Here is a 20,714-nt window from a genome sequence, read left to right on the forward strand (position 1 = left end):
GCCCCTCATTTTTACCATCACTGCTCCTCCCCACAATGGAGCGGAGAACAGGCTGGACACAACAGGGGGGAAGTGGAGTCTCTTCCTTTCCTTCAGAAAATGGCTTTTAGGACCTGCAGAGAAAATGGCTGGAAGGAGAATGCTGCAGTGGATGATGGGAAATCCTACTCTGCCTGCACAGAAGCAGGGGTCCAGGGAACCCCTACCCCAATCTTCTGTGAATCCTGTAGGGAGACTCCAGTGAGCACTCTTGTCTCTTCAGCTCTTATTCTTCTCATCAGCTTTATTACTCCTCAAGACTAAGGTCAGAAGGGCTTAGGGGCATTGCATTGCCCCCCTCCTCCAGAAGCCTCTTGCTCCCCTATGCTGGCTAGACCAGGAGCCCCTTTCTCCATCAGCCCTGCGGGCTTACTACACCCAGGCCAGGCCCTGGGAGTCCTGCACCCATCATCTCCAGTTCGGGGGCCTCATCCAGGAGGTTCTGTCAGCCCATCCAGGGTTCTTCACTGCAATTGTTCTGCCATCTGGTGGCCAAGTTAAGCATTGCTCGCCTCAATTCACCTTGCCTGCAATTCAATTTCTCTTTTGTAGAGAATTCAGGAGTCACTTCTTTACTTTCACTTTTCACTTTCACACACTGGAGAAGGAAATGGCAACCCACTCCAGTGTTCTTGCCTGGAGAATCCCAGGGTCAGGGGAGCCTGGTGGGCTGCCGTCTACGGGGTCACACAGAGTTGGACACGACTGAAGTGACTTAGCAGCAGCAGCAGGAGTCACTTACTGACAGACTTCTTTCCCCATACTGATGAGGATGCTGAGGCCCCAAGAAGGGAGGGGTGTGCAAATCAAAGGACATACATAGGAACCCTTGATACAGTCCCGGTCCAGAGGTTCTTGTAATGGAAGAGGCTAACGAAGTGGTGGGAATTTGAAGCTCCAGTAGAAACTGGAAGGTAGCAAGAAGTTGGCTTCGGGCCATAGATGAAGCCTCTAAGGAAGGAATAGATCATTCACAAAGTGAGCTTCTGCTTCAACCACTGTTTCCAACTGCTAACTAACCTCTACTTAACACCAGTTAAAACTTCAGGAAACCACTGTTTAACTATTAAGCTGATGAAGATTCTTTTAACGGCAATAATGAAGCAGAGAGACCATCACACTCACACTGTTTGTGCAAGAATACACTGAGTCAACTTTCCTGGGAGGCAGTTTGCCAATAAGATTTAAAATACTTATCACCTGTGTTGTATTGGCTAAAAAATTCTGTTTATGGGTTTACTCCAAAATTTTTATTTTTATTTTTTGAGTTATACATGAAGAATTACATGCAAAGAAGTTTGTCATCACAACTATTAAGAAATTAGAAGCAAAGTTCACCAATAGAATATTTGTAAAACACTTATTTGTTAAATAAAGAATATTAGATACATGAAATAAAACTGGAAATATTGATGCTTTAAAAAGACTATTAGATAGGCTTTACAAACTATGAAGCAGAATATAGGTCTGCAAGAGTTCTGCAGCAACAATTTGTTTACTTTTTGAATAACAATTTTATTGAGATATAGCTCACATGTCAAAAATTTCACCCTTTTAAAGTGTATAATTCAGTGGTCTTTAGTATATTCACTTAGTGTGCAACCATTACCACTATCTAATTTTAGAACATTTAACCGCCCCTAAAAGAAACCCGGTACCCGTTAGTAATCAGTTTCCATCCTCCCAACCCTGAAAACCTCTAATTTGTTTTCTGTCTCTATAGATTTGCCTATTCTGAGTATTTCATTTAAATGAAATCATGTAATAAGTAATCTCTCGTATCTAAAGTCATTTCACTTAGCACAATAGTTTTAGGGGTCATCCATGTTGAATCATGTATCCATATTTCATTCCTTTTTGTTATTCATTGTATGGATATATCACCTTTTATTTATCCATTTAATAATTGATGGACAGTTGGGTTTCCATCTTTTGGTAGTTATGAATAGGGCTGCTATGAATATTCATATATAAGTTTTGTACAGGCATGAGTTTTTCATTCTTTTGCCTATATGCCAAGTCACATGGTAACTAGATGTTGAACTTTTCCAGGAACTGCCAGACTTTTTGCCAAAGCAATTGTACCATTTAAATTTCCACCAGCAAAGCATGAGAGTTTCAATTTCTCCACATCCTTGTGAATACTTGTCCCTGTTTTTTTTTTCCATTTTAGCGGCTCTACTGGGTGTAAAATGCTATCTCATCATGGTTTTGATTTGCATTTTCCCAATGACGGATGACACTGAGCATCTTTTCATGTGCTTGTTGTCCATCTTTATATATCATTTATGTTCATCTTAAATATAATGACAGAAATTTATGAACTTATGATTTTGCGATGTTTTAAGAAAGCAGAGGAGAAAAATCTTTTAGGAAACATACAAAAATATCAGTGGTGATTGTCTTTGGGTAATGAGATTATGACTGATTTTTTAATTTAATGACTTTTTTTTGGATATGGACCGTTTTTTAAGGTCTTTACTGAATTCGTTATAATACTGCTTCTGTTTCATGTTTTGGTTTTTGGCTGTGAGGCATGTGGGATCTTCGCTCCCCAACCAAGAATCGAACCTGCACCCTTGTATTGGAAGGCAAAGTGTTAACCACTAGACCCTCCAGGGAAGTGCCCAGTGGCTGATTTTTATTTTCTTTTAAAATCCCTTCTATATCTCCCAAATGCCCTGCAATGCGGATGAACTACTTTTCTGATTTGAAACTAAAGGAAGAAAAGCACGTTGCATTACTTCGGGGGCAGCACTTGGGCAGAGGCCTTGGGAGGAAGGAGGAGGCTGGGGACACAGGAGGGAAGCAACGGAGAAGATGTAAGAGAAGAACCTAGAACTGAGGAGCCTCCACCCCAGATAAAAGTGAAAAGAAGGATTCGAGCACTTTCCAGAAGGACAAACCTAAAAGGCTAACAGGCACAAGAAGAGGAGATGCTCGCTCATTAGTTATCAGAGGAACGTAAATTTAAACAACAAGGAGATGTCACCATACACCCATTTGACTTGCAAACATTGAAAAGCTGGGTAATGCCAAGTGTTGGTGGAGCTGCTGGTGGGAGTGGAGATCTCGCTGGCAGTTCTGGAGCGCAATCTGGAACCACTCTGTCACGTTAAGAAAAGGCACATTGGCTGAACTGGCACAGCTTTCACTCCCCAGAACGTGTCCCAGTGAAAGGCTCCCCGGCCTGGAGAAGAGAGGGCACATGAATAGTCACTTAGAGATGGGGGGTGGGGAGACAGGATGGTCACACGTGGCTGGTGACACCATGTGGCACCATATGGCAGTCAAAACAAGCCACCAGATGGGCACATGGCAACACGGGTGGCTCTCTTAAAAGTACTGTGCTGGAGGAAAAACATTAGAAGCAGGATGAGGCACGTAACCGACAGCATTTATGCAAATTAAAAGTACAGAGACACACAACACGACGTGTTTTGCAAGAACACAGAAGCAAGTATTCGCATTTAACACACTGGAATGTTTGCCTGTAGAAGAGGGGAATGGAAGTAGAAACAAAAGAGAATATTAAACAAGAATCAAACAAGGGGATCCCTGCACAGACACGTGATGGGGATGTGACAAGAACTGAGACGTGATAAATGCACGCCAGCACCAGAGTCCAAACAAAGCTTACAGATCCCTCCCCCGCAGAGGTGGATGGGTTCACTCTAACGTGTATCTATTCATTACAAGTTTATCAGCTCCTCTGGCCTTGGGCTATGGCCCAGATTCTAGGAGGAGGGACATGAGAAGAACAGCAGCTGACACACAAGGACCCGGGAAAAAGAGTCAGGAATGAGACAGGAAAGAAGGGCTGGGTGGAAGCGTGAGGGTTCCCATGGGATGCTCTGCAGGGTGGTAGACCCAAGTAGCTGCCCAAGTTCAGGTGTGGGCTCCAGTCACATGCTGTGACCAGCCTAACACACAGACGTCAGCACCTGCACTCTCGAGTGTGACGGCGTCGTCCACTTGATGTGAGTCCTCCGGGCTGGCAGAAGTTCAGGATCGTGGCCATGCCATCTCCGTGAGATCTCAGTCCTCACCTCCAAGAACAAGAGGGAGGATGTTAGGAAGGTCCCACTGCCACTTCTTTATTCAGCCCCAGTGGGGTTGAGGGTGCCAGGGGAGGCCATGCAGGGGAAACTGAGACAGGGGTTTCCTGCAGCAGCAGAAGCCACAGCCACAGCTAAGTACTACCTCTAGAGGATACTACTTCCTCCTTCCTGCAAGTATTTCTGACCATTCCCTTTGGCTCCTTCTCTGTCTTTTAGTACTGCTTTTGTCTTGGCCCTCTTAAAGACAATTATGGGTGTTTTCTTGAGTTTCTGGCCAAAAAATAACTACTCTGTCCTCTCCAAATAGCCCAGGGCCCATGAGCCCTTACAGGCAGGTACGGAAGTCCTGTGTTTGCTCCCAGATCCCAGATAAGTCTGCAGGAGACTCAAGAGAGGCTAGTAGGAACAAACAATTTCAGAGAAGAGGGAGCCAATAAGAGACAGAAGTGTCTCGTAAGAGGTAGCAATGCTCCACAGCTGGCAGACAAGCCTGTGTACCCAGGTCTCCAGCAGTATAGTTCAGTTCAGTTCAGTCTCTCAGTCGTGTCCGACTCTCCGTGACCCCATGAATCACAGCACACCAGGCCTCCCTGTCCATCACCAACACCCGGAGTTCACTCAAACTCATGTCCATCGAGTCGGTGATGCCATCCAGCCATCTCATTCTCTGTCGTCCCCTTCTCCTCCCGCCCCCAACCTTTCCCAGCATCAGACTCTTTTCCAATGAGTCAACTTGACGCATGAGGTGGCCAAAGTATTGGAGTTTCAGCTTTAGCATCAGTCCTTCCAATGAACACCCAGGATTGATCTCCCTTAGAATGGACTGGTTGGATCTCCTTGCAGTACAAGGGACTCGCAAGAGTCTTCTCCAGCACCACAGTACAGAGCCCACCATAAATCCATGGCCACTAGAGGGAGCCCATGAGTCTGCCCGTGCACACAGCTGAAGGACCTGGTTGTCTGGGATGCTGACTTAAATTCTCCCACTACTCCCCGTATAGCAAGTCTGTCCAGAGGGAAAAATACAAAGTGTCTTCCAGGTTAGGTGTTATAATTTACTCCTCTCTGCCATCTCTCCATAATTCTACAAGTGCACTGGCATCATCTATTCTGTCTATAGGGACTTTGCTGGTGGCTCAGACAGTAAAGAATCTGCCTGCATGGAGAGAGTAACATGGAAACTTACAATACCATATGTAAAATAGGTAGCCAGTGGGAATTAGCTGTGTGACTCAGGGAACTCAAACAGGGGCTCTGTGACAATCTAGAGGGGTGGGATGGGGAGGGAGATGAGAGGGAGGTTCAGGAGGGAGGCCTGATGGGTGTACCTATGGCTGATTCTTGCTGATGTCTGACAGAAAAAAAAATTATGTAAAGCAATTATCCTTAAATTAAAAAAAATAATAATAATAAAGTGGCCAAAAAAAAAGAATCTGCCTGCAATTCAGGAGACTTGGGTTTGATCCCTGTGTCAGGAAGATCCCCTGGAGAAGGGAATGGCAACACATTCCAGTATTCTTGCCTAGAAAATCCCATGGACACAGGAGCCTCGAGGGAAAGAGTCATTCATGACTGAGCAACTGACGCGGGTGCAAGGACATCCTGTCTCTTCGTGTGTTTGTTCACCGCTGTTCGGGCTGCTCTGTTTGCGTATCTCTCTTGCAGGTGCTCTCTCTCAGCACCCCTGCCTCTGCTCTCCATCATCTTCCCTGTCTTTCACCTGCGTCTATTTTCCTAGACTCTGTATGTCTACCTTAGACTTTATTGTTTCCTCTGTGTCTTCCTTCTGTCTCTCTAGGATCTAACTTATTCCTTCCCCCAACTCTCTCTAATGTTCAACTTTAGGAATACAGAATTGAGGGGCCCTTTTAGCCCCCCAGCCCCTATATCTCTCTTCTAATCCCTGAGAGGCCTTTTCTACTTCATGATGAACGGATAGTAAGCTTGGCCAAGACCAGAGGAAGGATGGATAAAAGATGTTCACAGGAAGTATTCAGGTTAAGCTTGATCCAGAAACTCAGGACAGATTTCCACAAAGGATTTCAGGACTCAAGTTATGGCCTGAGGTGGGATTTACAGGGGTTGGACAGGAGCGAGGCAGGCTTAGGAGTGGTGGGAGGAAAGGCTTAAAGCATAAGGATAGTCTGAGTCACGTACCTCTTGGTTGAGGAAGCAGTACAGGATAGCAACAATGAAGCCCTGTGGGGTCAAAGAGAAAGGACCCCGTCACGTTGGCCTGGCCTCAGGGGTCTGCAGTCTTCCTACTGCCTTTCCCCCACCCCCAACAGGCTGTGACTGGGGCCAGGTCTTTGGGAAAATGCAAAGTAGACATATTCATCACATTACTATGTGCCAGGCATATTGTCATATGTAATTGCCGTAGCAAGCATACAAAAGCTTTATCATTGGCCTGATGGCCCATTTCCCTGATTTTATTTATTTCTGCATCTCCCAGTATTGAGCACAGGGCCTGGCACATAATAGGTGCTCCATAAATGATGAATTTATGTGATGGTTAGATGGCATCACCAACTTAATGGTCACGAGTTTGAGCAAGCTCCAGGAGTTGGTGATGGACAGGGAGGCCTGGCATGAGGCAGTCCATGGGGTCGCAAAGATTCAGACATGACTGAGCAACTAAACAACAACAAAATGTTGAACAGTTTGGATGGATGGATATATGGATGGATGGGTAGATAGATACAGGGATAGTTGAATGAAAAAAGAGATAGATGATATGAAATAACAAACAGATGGACAGTTGAATAGATGAATGAGTATCTGGAAGAAAGAATAACCGGTCTAGTCACCCTCACCTGCCATGACATCAACCAACCCTGGGGACAGCAGCACCCCCCCACCCAAAGGCTCGGAAGGAAGGAGAGAGTACTGTGGGGACCCTCACCTGGAAAGAGCCCAGTCCCAGTTCTAGGGGGAGGCGGATGTCCAGGCCAGCACTGTCAGGCAGGAAGTTGAAAATGACATAGTGAATTCCAAACAGTGGAATGAGGAGAAGCGTTGACTTAGAGAGACGCCTGCAGAAGAAGACACGGCCTGGATTCTGCTGTTCTCTCTCTGAAATGCTCTGGTCTCAATTTATCCCAGTCAAGTCTGTGTATCTTTCAAAGTCTAATTCAAAGACACCTCTTCCAGAAAGTCCTCCCAGATTGTACTCTAACCCCACGATCCATTTAGAAAGCATCTCTTTCCGCAGGCTCCCATAGAAATTAATCTCTACACTCATCACCCACAATGTGGGTTGCTAACTGGCTGTTCAGGACCCCCATCCTTCCTATATTGTGTTTCACTGGAGGGCAAGGACCAGATCTATTCTCTCTCTCTGGGAATCTGGGGAGAAGCACGGGACCAAGATGGTGGACTCCTAATCGTGAATAAAAAAGAACCATTTGATTCCTGCACCAGTTATGCCCCCAGAATTTCCTGAAACACATATACACACACCCACATGCACACTCACACACACACACACATTACCAGTACTGAGGCTGGGTGTGGAGGCTGCCCTGAGTTGGCTCCAGTTTCCTCAGCAGGATACGGATAATATTGAGAAAAAGCCCAAAGTTCACCTGGAAATGGAGGCACAGGAAGATGGAAGGCAAGTGGCAGGAGTGACCCAAATGGCCTGGGGTAGGACCTCTTTGGGAACTAGAAACCTCAGGTCTTTGAGGGCCAGGATGTGCAGGTCATTGCTCGAGACCTTGTCACCTGGAGACTGGGAGGTCCAACATGGTGTTCAGGGGATCCTGGGCTCAAAGTCCCCCTCCTCCAGTCCCAGGCCAAAAGTGGGAGGTCATACCTTTCGTCCTGCTTCCAGCACCTCTCAGGCTCTTCTAAAAAGCTTGTGGCCTTCACTTTGCACAATTACAAAATCGACAAAGATGTGTGCCTTCACGCAGGCCACGCAAACCAGTCCTGGCTGCCTTGCCTTGAGCGTGGGCAAGGTAGGGGTTTCAACTGCTACGTCTTCTACGCCCCCAGCCAGACCTCACTGCAATGGTAGGTGATCTGCAACCAGGCCACCAGACTCATTGAAATACTGAGTTGGAAGAAGCCTGAGCTCTGGTTTTTCCAATGGGCTATTCATGGGCTTCCCTTGTGGCTCAGCTGGTAAAGAATCCGCCTGCAATGCAGGAGACCTGGATTCGATCCCTAGGCTGGGAAGATCCCCTGGAGAAGGGAAAGGCTACCTACTCCAGTATTCTGGCCTGGAGAATTCAATGGACTGTATAGTCAATGGGGTCACAAAGAGTCAGACATGACTGAGCGACTTTCACTATCAAGGTCCAGAGAGGGCCTCACAGAGCACCTGTGGCGGAGTTAGGCTCGAACCCGGGGTATCCTGACTCTCCACCTGGAGTCATGTTTCCTGCTGTGTGTGGCTGCTCAGTGGGCCGAGGGAGATTGCCTGAGTAATGCAGAGGACAGGGGCCTCAGACACTGACCCCAACAGAGAGGACGATGGGTCCTTTGATGATCCACCAGTAGGGGGAGCTGTCGTCCAGGTCCCAGCACCTGAAGAGGGGACAGGCCTGGACTGATGGCGGGGTGGCGGGGGACAGAGCGCAGTTGCTGGGAAGCCCTTTTCTGGGGTACCGCTGCTCCTATCTCTTCTATTCCCTCTACCTACAGCTCTAGGCTCCTCCTTCTAGAATTTGATCCTTATAGCTTCACATTACTCCCAACCAGCCTTATCTCCTCGAGACATTTAGGCCCTTTGCAAAGGGACACCCTAATTCAAGAGGGGCTCACCCTTTCCCTTAACCAAGGTGGATGAGTTTCTCAAAAATCAGTTGTGTTTTCTGCTTTCTTGTGGCCCCAACACTTCCCCTATTCTGGAAGGTCCCTACTTACAGCCCTTATCCCCTGAGATCCCGAAACCTGAGACCCTGTGCCCCCTTCCTGCCCAGGCTCAAGCCTCTTCTGTGTTATCCATGGACTGTGTCTCCCACCCCTCCCAATCCCCCACCCAACTCTGGGAGTTCCTGAAGTCAGGACCAGGGAGCCCCTCCTTCTCATCCCAGCTTGGAGGACAGCCTCATCGCCCGAGCATCCAATCCATGCCCCATCGGGACCCGGTACAGGTGTGATGAAGGGATAGCCCAAACTCACGCAACATCTTCAAAGGCCAACTTGCAACCCACCCACATGCCGGTGAAGAGCAGAGGAAGCCCTGTGGGGGTACAGACAAGACATGAGTAAGGGTCTGCATCCTGTGCCCGCCTCTCACCACCACCATCACCAGTCACACAGGGCCCCACGAAGGCAGGACCATGTGAGAGCCCAGGGGCAGGGGACCTGGTCCTGATCTCAACACTCATCTTGATCCCACGCTTCTCCCCAGGTTCCCAGAGAGAGAATAGATCTGGTTGTCTGGGATGCTACAGCCGTCCTTCCCCTTTCTGGGCCTTGGGGTCATCATGAGTGAGCTGAAAGGATCTTTGTGTGAGCTCCCTGGTCATCTCCAATCCTCCACCCACTCCATCCCCCACCATGGTGCCCAAACCAGCCCTCCATGCTCACCCCAGGCAGCGAGAACCAGCCACCAGAAGACCCTCCTTGTGCTGGGCAATGTTGAGGCTAAGAGGCAGGTCAGGTACACAGCTTCTGCCAGCAGCCAGCTGAAGTTGGTCATGGTAGCGAAATGGGAAGTGGCCACGGAAACCTTGCACAGAACCTGTGGGCCAGGGGTCTGGGTACCTCAGAGCCAGGGCACCCACTGCAGCCCCATCAAGTCTCCCCTACCCACAGGTCTCTTCCACTTTGGGCTACCGCCAAGGGGATGTGGTAGTATAATGTGGTGGTGAAGAACACAGATTTGGGATCCAGAGAGCCTGGCTTCAAGTTTATCATCTGGGTAACCCACCCATACCTTAACTTTTCACATATAAAATGAAAAACTTCCAACCCCTAACTCATGGTCTCATCATAAGGATTAAATGGAAACCCTGTATACAAATTGCTACTATTTTTACTGACACTATCTCGCCATCCCTCCTGAGCTCAAGTCTATCCTTAGAGCTGAGTCTATGGAACGCCATTTACTCTTGCAGAGCTCCATCCTGCAAAGACACACGCAGGCCCCCACGCATTCATTCATTCACTGAGTGACTCTGCTCATCAGCTGGGTGGCAGAGCACTTGACTCTGAGCTCAGAGGCGAGTGCTGTGAGTGCTTGGCCCCATTCCCACCACTCAGCAGCTGGGTGGCCTCCCAACTATCCCTCACCTACAAATGGAACTAAAGTGAAAATATACACAGGAAAGAAAATGAGACAATACATGTAAAGCATTTAGCATAGTGCCTGGTACCTAAGCACTAAGTATATATACTATTGTTGTTTCTTACATTAAGGAATGAAGGTCTCCATTGGTTTGTTCACTCATGTATCTATTCATTTCCGGTACAGTGTCAGAATACCTAGTAAGAGCTGCCCACGCTCAGCCCGACTTCTTTTATTTTCGGTCCCCTCTGTTTGTCCACATCCCCACCGCCATGATGACTTCCCTGTTTCCTGGAGCAGCCCCAGCTTCTCCTGCCTGTACAAGCTGCTTCACCCTGGTCCTCCCCGCTCCCTCCCTCTCACTGCTGCCCGTTCCCCACTCCCCAGAGCTCCAAAGCCACCTCCTCCCTGAAGCCCTCTCCTGTTCTCTCCTAGCTTGCAGCTCCCTCTACCTGGTGGTCCCGAAATCTGGAACAATCAGTCCCCTGAGGCATCCTGGGTGCTTCTTGAAGGAGAGACCTGGCTTTGTCCAGCCCCTGATACACCCACACCCAGCACAGACAGAGCCCAGAGGAAGTGAGAGATGGAAAGCATGAGTGGAGTGGAATGTGGTCGGGCTTGGGCTATGGGATGGGGAATGAAACGAGAAGACAGAATACGGAGCAGAGGGTGGAGGAAGGGAATGACGGGGCTGGGAACAGGAGGATTTAGGACCCGACCCCAAGGAGGGACGGGAAGGGGGAGGAGTGCTTTCCCGCTCTGTCCTTGGCAAACCCAGAGCCCTGGGGTCAGCCCACAGGACTGGACAGGCTGACACCTCTAATCCAACCTCCTCACCCCCACCAGCACCCCCACCCATGACTGTTACAGTGGAGAAGCTGCAGTGGTCCGTGCTCTCCCGGTGAAAGAGGGTGGCGTCCTTCAGGAACACAGCTCCCGCCTTGAGGATAAAGGTGATGAACAGCTGGGTGTGGATGTAGTTCCTGGGGCAGTGGAGCCTCCTGGAGGGAGTGGAAAGGGTGAGGAAAACAGGAGGCGAGGAGGCAGAGCAGGCTTGGGGAGGCTGAGCAAGGAGGGAGGTGAATCACACGGGCCTGGATTGGCTTTTATCAGATTGGCTCCATTGCACTGAATGTGAGGCTTCAGCTTTAATCTTGTAGGACAGCCAGGCTCAGTGCAGGTGAGGGAACAGAAAACAGCAGTTCCCTGCCTTCAGGGAGCTCATTATGTGGAGGACAGAGGCAGAAATTACAGGGGACCCCCACCCTCCACCCCTGGATAATCAGAGAGACAGGACTCATTCCCAGGAGACAACAGCTCAGGCCAGGCTGGAGAGGGTTTTAGGAGGGCAACAACCAAAGGCTTGAAATAGTCATGAAGGGCTTCACAGCTTCACAGGGGAGACAAAGAGGATTCTTTAAGGCATACGAGAACTGAGCTTTGAATATGAACAGGTTTGAGGGGAAAAGGAGGCAGGCATTCCAAGGAAACTAAGTTCCCCAGAGCAAAGATGTGGAGCTGGGAGCAAGCCTAGTGTATGAAGGGATGAGTCCACTCATGGGGAAAGCGAAAGGAGAAGTTAGAAACAGCCACAGTGCAGCCCTGGGAACGGCTTTAATATCCAGGTGGGGGATCAGGTTTGTTGCTGCGGATGACAGGGAGGCAGGGAAGGTTCTGGAGCAGGGAATGAGGATGTCAAACCTGAGAGCAACCAAGATGATGATGGCCACTAGGAGGGCCGCGGCCGAGACGCTGTGACCCATGGTGTAGACAGTCCTTACCGCGGAGAAGTAGGATTTCTGGGGAGGGTGGAGGCAGAGGGAATCTCAGCAACGGGCCTCTGAGTTACGGGAGGCTTGACCATCAAGCAGGTGACGCTTTCAATTCTACCCCCAAACTGTCGGTGTGGGGGCAGGGGTGTCTGTGGGGACCACAGCAAGCTCCCTTTGGAGTTTTCCCTTTGGAGTTTGTTTACAGCCTGTAGGCTAGTGAGGGAACAGGAGCGGGGAGGGAAGCGGGGGCAGTGTCGGGGAGAGGATGAGGATCAAGATGCTTAACTCTAGCTGCTGCTGGAAGATGGGGGGAAAGAAGCTGCCACAGAAACTGTGTGTCCCTGGGAATTGACAAAGCTCAGGAGGAAATTGGGCTTATTTATTGACATCTAGCTGGCTCATCAGCTTGGGAGCATGACATCCTCAAATAAAGGGGACAACAGGGACAGCTTCAAGGCTAAGCTCTTTCCACAACCAAGTATTTGAATCAATCAACTCAGCCTGGACCCTGGAGGTGGAGACAGAAGGTGTAGCCTTGAGGAGAGGGGATCATCAGGGACCCAGCTCCCCTGAGGGATGCAGGCAATCACCCCTGACTGCCCCTCCCTGACTCAGTCTTTTTATCTGAAAGAAGGTCAGACTCACGCTCTGCCTTCAGGGCTGGAGGGAGAGAGCTGTGGGGTTATGGGAATGGAAGCAACTTGCCAAGGCACTGCTCAGTTTGGAAGCATGGAGTGTGCTGCTGGGGTAGGAGTCACTTCCATCATCGGGTTTCCCTCGCTCCCCCACAGCCATGGTCCTTGCCCAGAAAAACTCAGAGCCTTTGTTTCCCGGAACCACCCCCAGCTCCCAGTCCTGGAGCCTGGGAAGAGAGAGGGTGTCGAGGAGACACTGGCCAGGTAACATTGCCCACCCTGCCTTCTGCCTCCTTCTTCCTCCTAGCAGCATAGCCCACCCGTCACTCTGGAGCAAGTTAGCACTTGCTCTCTTCTAATTCTCACACCCTCTCTTCCAGCCATCTTCCAGATGGGTGCTGTCATTCATATTCCGACCCGCCAACTTCAATGGAAGTGGCAGCCCCTACCATTGTGCAGTCTACCAGCCACACAGACATCCATGACGAGCCTCCCACCTCCTCAGTCAGCAGCTCCAGGGGCACAGGGCAGGCCTCGGGATAAGGCGGGAAGGGCTCCGACCAGCCTACAACGGTGCAGTCCCTCTTCACAGCCCCTAGGAGGCAAGCGGAGCCGGGGAAGCTGAGATGTGATCAGGACGACTCCCCCCTCTCCCAGGAAGGTGGGGGGAGCCTGGAGTGACCCTGGTTGAGTCTGCACAGACAGCTCATCTCTGCAGCAGAGAGAGGGGAGCCTTTTCTCCAGAGGCCCGGTGTCCTGCCTGCTTGGGACACCTTCTGGGACCTTCCTTTCTGACCTCAGGCTCACCTTCTGTTAATTGAGAGAATGGTTTCCTTGGAGCAGAGTAGTGAATTGGGTCCCCAGCATCCTAAGGAAAGGAGGCCCTCTCTGCCACCGGGGGAACCATCCACCCCAGACACCCAGGCCAGGGAGGGGAGGCAGATCATGGCTGCCCTTCCGTTCTCCCCGACAAAAGCAACTGGTAGCACCTTACAGGGAGATTGATTCTGCCTCTCCACCCCCATGGCCAGTCCTCCTGTTCACACCTCCTGCTCACACCTCTTGCTCACACCTCCTGCTCACACCTCCTGCTCACACCTCCTGCTCACACCTCCTGCTCACACCTCCTGCTCACACCCAGGGAACAAGTACTCAGTGCCTGACCCCAGGTGCAGCACCTCCAGGCATAACCGCGCCCTCTGGGCAGCCAGCGTTCTTGTTCTCCCCAGGTCACAGGAGGTCAGGAAGCTGAGGGTCAGGGAGGGTAACTGACTCATCCAAGTTCACAGCAAAAGACAGGAAGGGATAAGGCAGTGCTCAATCCAGGTCTGCCTGACTCCAAAGCCAGGACATGGCCACCACATTCTACCACCGCCCAAGGAAACCACCTCACCTCAGCTCTTCCCCCATCTCCACCGCCAGCACCCCTCACCTGGCTCCGAACTGAAGTGAGAGAAGAAAGCCGGGCAGGGGAGGCTCACCCACTCACCGGAGCCTGCCGTCGGCCAGCACAGCAGCCCATCCCAGATCCTGGGGCAGCCTAGACAGTGAGGTGGGAGCAGGAGAGACTCAGCCCAGGGGACAGGCTTGTCCACCATCCTGAGCAGTGCGACTGGAGGAAATGGAGAAACCCACGACGAGCCACCTCCTCCCTCTCCAGCCCCGTACCCAAGGTAGAGTTGGGCATCCCTTCGGCAGCTTGTAGACATGCTTGCTCATCCTCTCTCAGCTGAGTGATGACATCACATTCTGGGTGCACGTGGCCCAGGACCTGTGCAGGAGAGGATTAATGACATGAGCCAAGCCAACTGTGTGCTGCTTCTAGGTTTGCTGGTCAAATGACGGGAGGACAGAGGTAAAGCCTGATTCGTTTCCATGGCTGGGCTCTTAGTTCGGTACAGGCACTAGGTTCATCAAAGAAGCGTAATGGCTATTTGGAAGAAAGGCAGGCAAGCAGGGAGGGAGGGAGAATAGATGGAGATTTGGACAAAGGCTTCCCCTTTTCAACTCATGGAAGTCAGTTCTGAGACACATTAAATGAAAGTCTTCAGAAGATGACCTGGGGATGGTCAACTCAACAATGCAGCCGTTTTTTCCATGAGTGCGGTGAAGGAGCAAATGAATATGTCTTCACGGATGAATGAAAGAATGGGTAACTGTGTGGCTGCCTGGTAGAACGAGTGAATATACATACAAAATATAGATAGATGGACTTCTCAGGCGGCGCTAGTGATAAAGAACCCGCCTGCCAATGCAGATGTTAGAGATACGGGTTAGATCACTGGATCAGGAATATCCCTTGGAGGAGCGCACGGCAATCCACTTTGATATCCTTGCCTGGAGAATCCCATGGACAGAGGAGCCTGGTGGGCTACAGCCCATGGGGTCACAAAGAGTCTGACTGAAGCAACTCAGCACACGTAGAGAGACGGATGACTGGATGCGTGGCTGCACGGTGGATGGATAAGGGGATGGGACGCACAGAGATGGACGGGTAATGGACAATAGATGGGGGATAACTGCCTTGATGTGTAGCCCGACAATCAGGAAGAATTAGGCTTTAGGAATTTCCCAGAGCCTGGTGCCCTGGGAAACGATCTGTGGATCATTCACAGGGAATGATCTCTGGAAGCTAGGAAACAAGCTGCTTTTCTGGAAACCCTCTAGCAGTATTTCTGAAAGAGTGTCTCTAACCCAGCCAAAGATCAACTGCAGTGGAGCCAAGAATTCGCAGAGATCTATGGCTGGATCTAGGACTTCACATTTTAACAAGTTCTCCAGGGAGCTAGAGTCAAAGGCAGGAATTCTTAACACCTTTCCCTCCCACTTCCCCAGACTGGAGGAAAGCTGACCATCCAACAGGGCACAGCCCCCAACAGACACAGCTTTACAAGACGCCCTGCTTACACTGTGAACTTGGATCCACAGGCCATATCTGAATCCAACATGCACATCAGATTCAATCAGTGCAGGTCTCTGTCCCCAAGGATTTACCAGGGAAGAGTGTGGTGAGGAAGGGAGTTAGCACCTGGTCCTAACACTCCAATACAAACTGAGCAGGGGCTGGGCAAGCACTGCAGGAGGGTGGCCCTTCTCACAAGGATCGAGGAGGTGACATTTGAGCCGAACATTTGAAGAGAAAGGAGCATCTCTTTTAGAACATGCCCAGACAAGAGAGTGGGCAGATGTACCTGAGCTGCATGAGGGAGAGCCCTGCCCGTGGCCATCCTCACACCCACAGGCACACACACAAGCCCCCAGTGTTGGGCACAGAGTCCATGTCAGCAGGTGGTTAATTAACTCCTGGTGTCCTTTGACAGAAACCCAGGCATGGCAAAAGCATAGTGAGTATAACACAGTGGCTGGGGTCAGAGACTTCAAACACTAGAATGGGGGCAGTCGACAGTAGGTGACCACATGAAAGGGACTCAAAGACCAGAGGGCTAGGAGAGGACCTGGAGACCCTGACCAGTAAGGAGGGTCACCCCCATCAGACCCGCCCCTGCAGGGGAGGACACCCCTGTCCTGATCGGCTGACCCCAGTCCCCCAAAGCCAGCTTGGGCTCAGCTCTGCCACCTCCTGCCTGGGCCCTGGGACCTCACGATGCAGATTCCACCTGCAGCCCGGGCTCTGGATCTCCAATCTGGGAGCACCTCTTGGCTTCTTCCCAGGACTCAGTGAGCCTAGGGCCACCACAGAGGAGAACCCCAATCTTACCTCCCCTACACGTCCACAACAGCAGTCTGATTGTCCGCAGCGGGGGAGATGGGGAGAGCAGGGCCTGATATGGGACCACAGGCTCCATCTGCCCTCCTACTCCTCCATGTCTACAATCCCATCCCTTCCTGAGATGCCTTCTCAGGACCTGATTATGGAACCACCGAGGCCAAAGGAACTAGGGCCCCTGGTGGGAAGCCTCCCACCAAAAGGAGAGACAGACAGCCACCACACTTCCCAAGGGAAGAAAAATTCAGGGAAGCTCAACTCATGACCCAGGTGTGTGGTCACAGCTGGAAACTGCTGGGGGTGAGAAGAGGTGGATCATTCCAAGACTTATCCCAATACTCTAATTGGATCCCCAGCTCACCGTGGGATCAGGGATCATCTGGCCCGTGTCTGGGACCCCACTCCTCCTCAGGGGAGACTGTCGTCCTGCATACCTTGGCCTGGCTGACCATGGCTATAACTGACCTGGGCTCTATGCAGGAGAGAGACCACACCAGGTTTAGTGCTAACCCTGACCCTGGCACCAGTGACTGAGTGACCCCCACAGGATCTCAGTCCCCCTTCTAGAATAATGCGTTTCCTGTGGGGTGCACAGACGAGAGGGAGGAGGCCCCACTCTGCAGTGCGGGGAGGGCAGTAGAAGTCACCCATGATGCACTGCAGGCCCAGCCTCTAACAAGTCAGATCCTTCTCCAGGCGCAATAGCCCTGGGGGGCAGATGTTATTTTCTTCTTTTACAAAAGAGACAAGTGAGGCTCAGGAAGGAAACTTACCTAGGTCACACGGCGAATTCACAGCAATGGTATCCAAGCCCAAAGGGCGTGCACAAAGAGCAGGTGCAGTCCCAGCCACACATACACACTCACACATACACACACTCACACACATGTACAAACACTGTCAAACACACACACACTCACACACAAGCCAATGGAGGAAGAAGGCAACCTCAGTCCTGTGAGCTCGCAGGAGACCCTGGGAGCCGCAGCTTCCAATCTGGGACTGTCTCCCATCCTGGTCCCCAAGTCACTGTCACTTGCATTAACTCTGGGAAAGCACACAGTACATTCAGAGAGGGCCCCTCCTGGCAGCCCGCTTCCCAGCCTTCTGGGCCTCGGGGCTATACCTGATTGTGGAAAGCTGCTCAGGGCCCAGGGTGTGCCCTGGAAGGGAGAGGCTCCCAGATGCTGGAGGAGGGAGCAACTTCTCACTTACTACCCAGACACACTCAATCCCTGGCCACACCCTCTTAAAGGAAGCAACTCAATCAAGTGGCTCCGGGGATCGTGGGGACTGGGAGGGCTCTGCAAGCTTGTTGGAGGAGGAGGTGTGGAGAAGACTCAGGGTGTGAAAGGGAAGCAGAAGTACTGTTTTAGAACAGAGTCTTGTGGTCCCGAGGGTGCAGACAGGCCCTGGAGGATGCAATGGGCAGGTGAACTCAGTTCAACTCCAGGAAGGACGTTTTACTGTCAGAGCTCCCCAGGGATGAACAGGCTTCTTGGGAGGGGATGGGGAGGAGAGGTGGGGACCGCAGGTGTCAGGAGTTCTCCAAGCCAGGCCACCAGACTGCTTGGTAGAGAGACTCCTGTGCCGGGAAGTGTGGTGGACACCAGTGGACCCCAGTATGGCCAGTGGATCCCAGATCTCAAGCTCGGTGGGAGGGGCAGGAGGGTCTGAGCTGGCTACTCACGATCGGCAAGGGGCCCAGCAAGCAGAGGACACAGGCACCCCACACCCTGTTGTCCATCGTGGGAGCTCGGCAACGGCTCCCTGGGTCAGCCTCGGTGGCCCTGTGTTCCTTCCACTGTCCCCTGTTGTCACCGCTGCCAGTACACCCTCTGCTTCTCCTTCCCAGGTGGCTGTTTGCATAGACAGGAGCCAGTGAAGGGGACAGAACCCACTGAATATTCACCAGGATTATAGAACACCGTGCCCAACTCCGCCACAGCCTCGGGGTAGAACTCTGCATTCCTGGCAGGAAGGGGTTGACTTTGTAAGTCTGCTCATGTCTGTCCTAACAATACCAAGGTCACAGACAAATGGCAGCCACAGGACACCTCTTGCCCCAGTAGGCCAATATTCTTTATAATTTTCTTATCTGAGCCCAGCCCTCTGAGGCCCCACCATGGAAAAATTCCCCCCAAATGAAGGAGACTCAGCAAAGAAGAAGGCCTGAGTCCACACTCAGGGATCCCACTTTGGTTGTGGTCTCAGCCTCATCCACAGGGCTGAAGGATGGGTTCGGAGCCCTGGGGACCCAGGAGAAGTGGGTAGGGTGTCAGTAGAGTCTGGAAAATAGGAATCTTAGAAAGAGAAGCACAATCATGAAGTCCCCATGCACCCCCATGGGCTGGTCACGAAGATAATAGTTTCAGCAAGACCTTGTTTATGTTCCCAGCAAGGATACCAGTCTGGATGGTGAGGTGAAGTCTGAAGGTATCCAGGCTCTGGACTTTACATGGGGGCTTGTCAAAGTCTCTTCAGAAGTCCATATGGAAACAGGGAAAAACAGGAAGCACACAAGAAGATTCACATAGCTAGGCCATCCTGAATGGGGCAAAACCAGTGTTATCGGGGGCAGAAACAAGCAGCTCAGATTAATTTGAGTACTCATTACCCTGTTATTTTTATTATAGTTTCAGACTTTGAAACGAGGGATCTCAGTTGGCCAGGCTAGAAACAGTGTTCTAAATTGCCCTGAACACTGCGCAGCACTGGGGCGTCTAGAAATCGCATTAGATCCTCAAGGGTCCTGAAGGTGCAAGTCCCCGGCAGGCCCGGTCATCTGTGTGCAGGTCTGCAGTCCCAGAACTTGTCAGGCGGGACTCTGTGACACACGTGTTTACAGCCTGACGCGAATCATGAATGATGAATCTCCTCGGCCCTGCCACATCTGGACTGAGGAATCATTTTACATCAGCAGGGCTGTGTTTTTCCATTGTGTTCATCACCAACAAAGAAAAATATTTTGAAAGGGAAGCACGAAGCACCCCCAGCCCCAGACACTCCTGCCCTGGTACAAGCGTCTTCATGTGCTTGGCCGTGACCTGGGGCAGGGCTCAGTCACACCAAGCTTGCACATTTGCAGGATGAAGCAAAGCCCCTCTGTTGACAGGCTGAGTAAGGATGCAGTGCCAGAGACAGAGCACAGAGCAGGTGTAGCTTAAAAGGAAAACCAGAGCCTCTGTCCCCTAGTGACAGCGAGGCAACAGTCCAAGGACAAAATCTGCAATCGATCACTGTTGATAATTAATATCAATTGGTGATTCTGAGGGTTAATAATTGATATTAATGCTGCTACTGATTATTATCTATTTGTCAACGCCTAGAGACAGTTTTCAGTGTCACAGCCAGCAGACAGGGACGGGGAAGAGATGTGGCAAGGTACTAATGTTATGTAGGGGATAAAAACCATAAAAACTGGAGCGCTGTTAAAATCCTACCATGCACAGAATGGCCCCCCACAACCACCTAAAGAATTATCCACTGCAAAGGTCGATAGAATTAAGGTTGAGAGACCCTGATTTAATTGTTGGTGTTCCTCAAGCTTCCCCCAGGCCCACTGTCCCTTCTGAACGGGCCAGGGTCATTGAACTTCCATCTGCATTTCTGTATCTGCTCAGGGTTCACAGTTTGACTCCACCACTTGGATTTCCATGGTAGAGTTAAATAGGTCTCTCTCACACACACAGCATGTGTGACCTTGGGCAAGTTATTTAACCTTTCTGAACCTCAGTTTTTCACTGAAAAATGGGCATGATACCTTCCTTGTTGGGTTTCTGGGATAAGCAGAAAAGGAAAGGCCTACAGAGAACCTCATACAGAGCCTAACTCACAGAGAACATATTACGAGGCTGGACTCTCAGCAAAGAAAGTTAGAATAATCAATTCTTTGGATGGAAAAAATAAGGTTAGCTCTTTAGCTTACATTTACAAAATATAAATTCTAGAAGGCTTAAAGTCTCAACTATGAAGCAGTAAGAATTTTTTCCAAAAATACACATTTGTTTTTACAACCTCAAAAGAAGGGAAACTTTTTTACATAAAAAGAAATCACAAAGAAAAGAGTAGTAAGTTTGAGCACAATTGGCATTAATAAATATATATGTTCAAGAAAGAACCCCATAAATAAAACTCAAGCAAACTACAGACTGGCAGAAATATTTGTGACCAACAATGATAAAGATATAGTATCAAAAATTTATTTTAAAATGCCTAAAAATTAATAATAAGAGGAAA

General features: G+C 50.4%; 1 protein-coding gene across 1 annotated transcript; it reads right to left on the reverse strand.

Moving 5' to 3' along the window:
* Positions 1–1,742: 1,742 nt before the first annotated feature.
* GHRHR (growth hormone releasing hormone receptor) lies at positions 1,743–18,222 on the reverse strand. The gene is made up of 14 exons (XM_055420250.2): positions 18,166–18,222; positions 14,417–14,519; positions 14,181–14,288; positions 13,246–13,343; positions 12,043–12,140; positions 11,210–11,342; positions 9,642–9,795; positions 9,231–9,291; positions 8,564–8,633; positions 7,596–7,687; positions 7,006–7,135; positions 6,258–6,299; positions 3,984–4,088; positions 1,743–3,229 (listed from the first exon to the last, which is right to left on the reverse strand). The coding sequence occupies exons 1-14, from the start codon at positions 18,220–18,222 to the stop codon at positions 3,191–3,193; spliced, it is 1,290 nt and encodes a 429-aa protein (XP_055276225.2). The 3' UTR covers positions 1,743–3,190.
* Between the last annotated feature and the right edge of the window lie 2,492 nt (positions 18,223–20,714).

The sequence above is a fragment of the Moschus berezovskii genome, chromosome 3, assembly GCF_049115385.1.
Source record: "Moschus berezovskii isolate FMDL1 chromosome 3, NW_MosBer_1.0, whole genome shotgun sequence".
Taxonomy (NCBI): Eukaryota; Metazoa; Chordata; class Mammalia; order Artiodactyla; family Moschidae; genus Moschus; species Moschus berezovskii.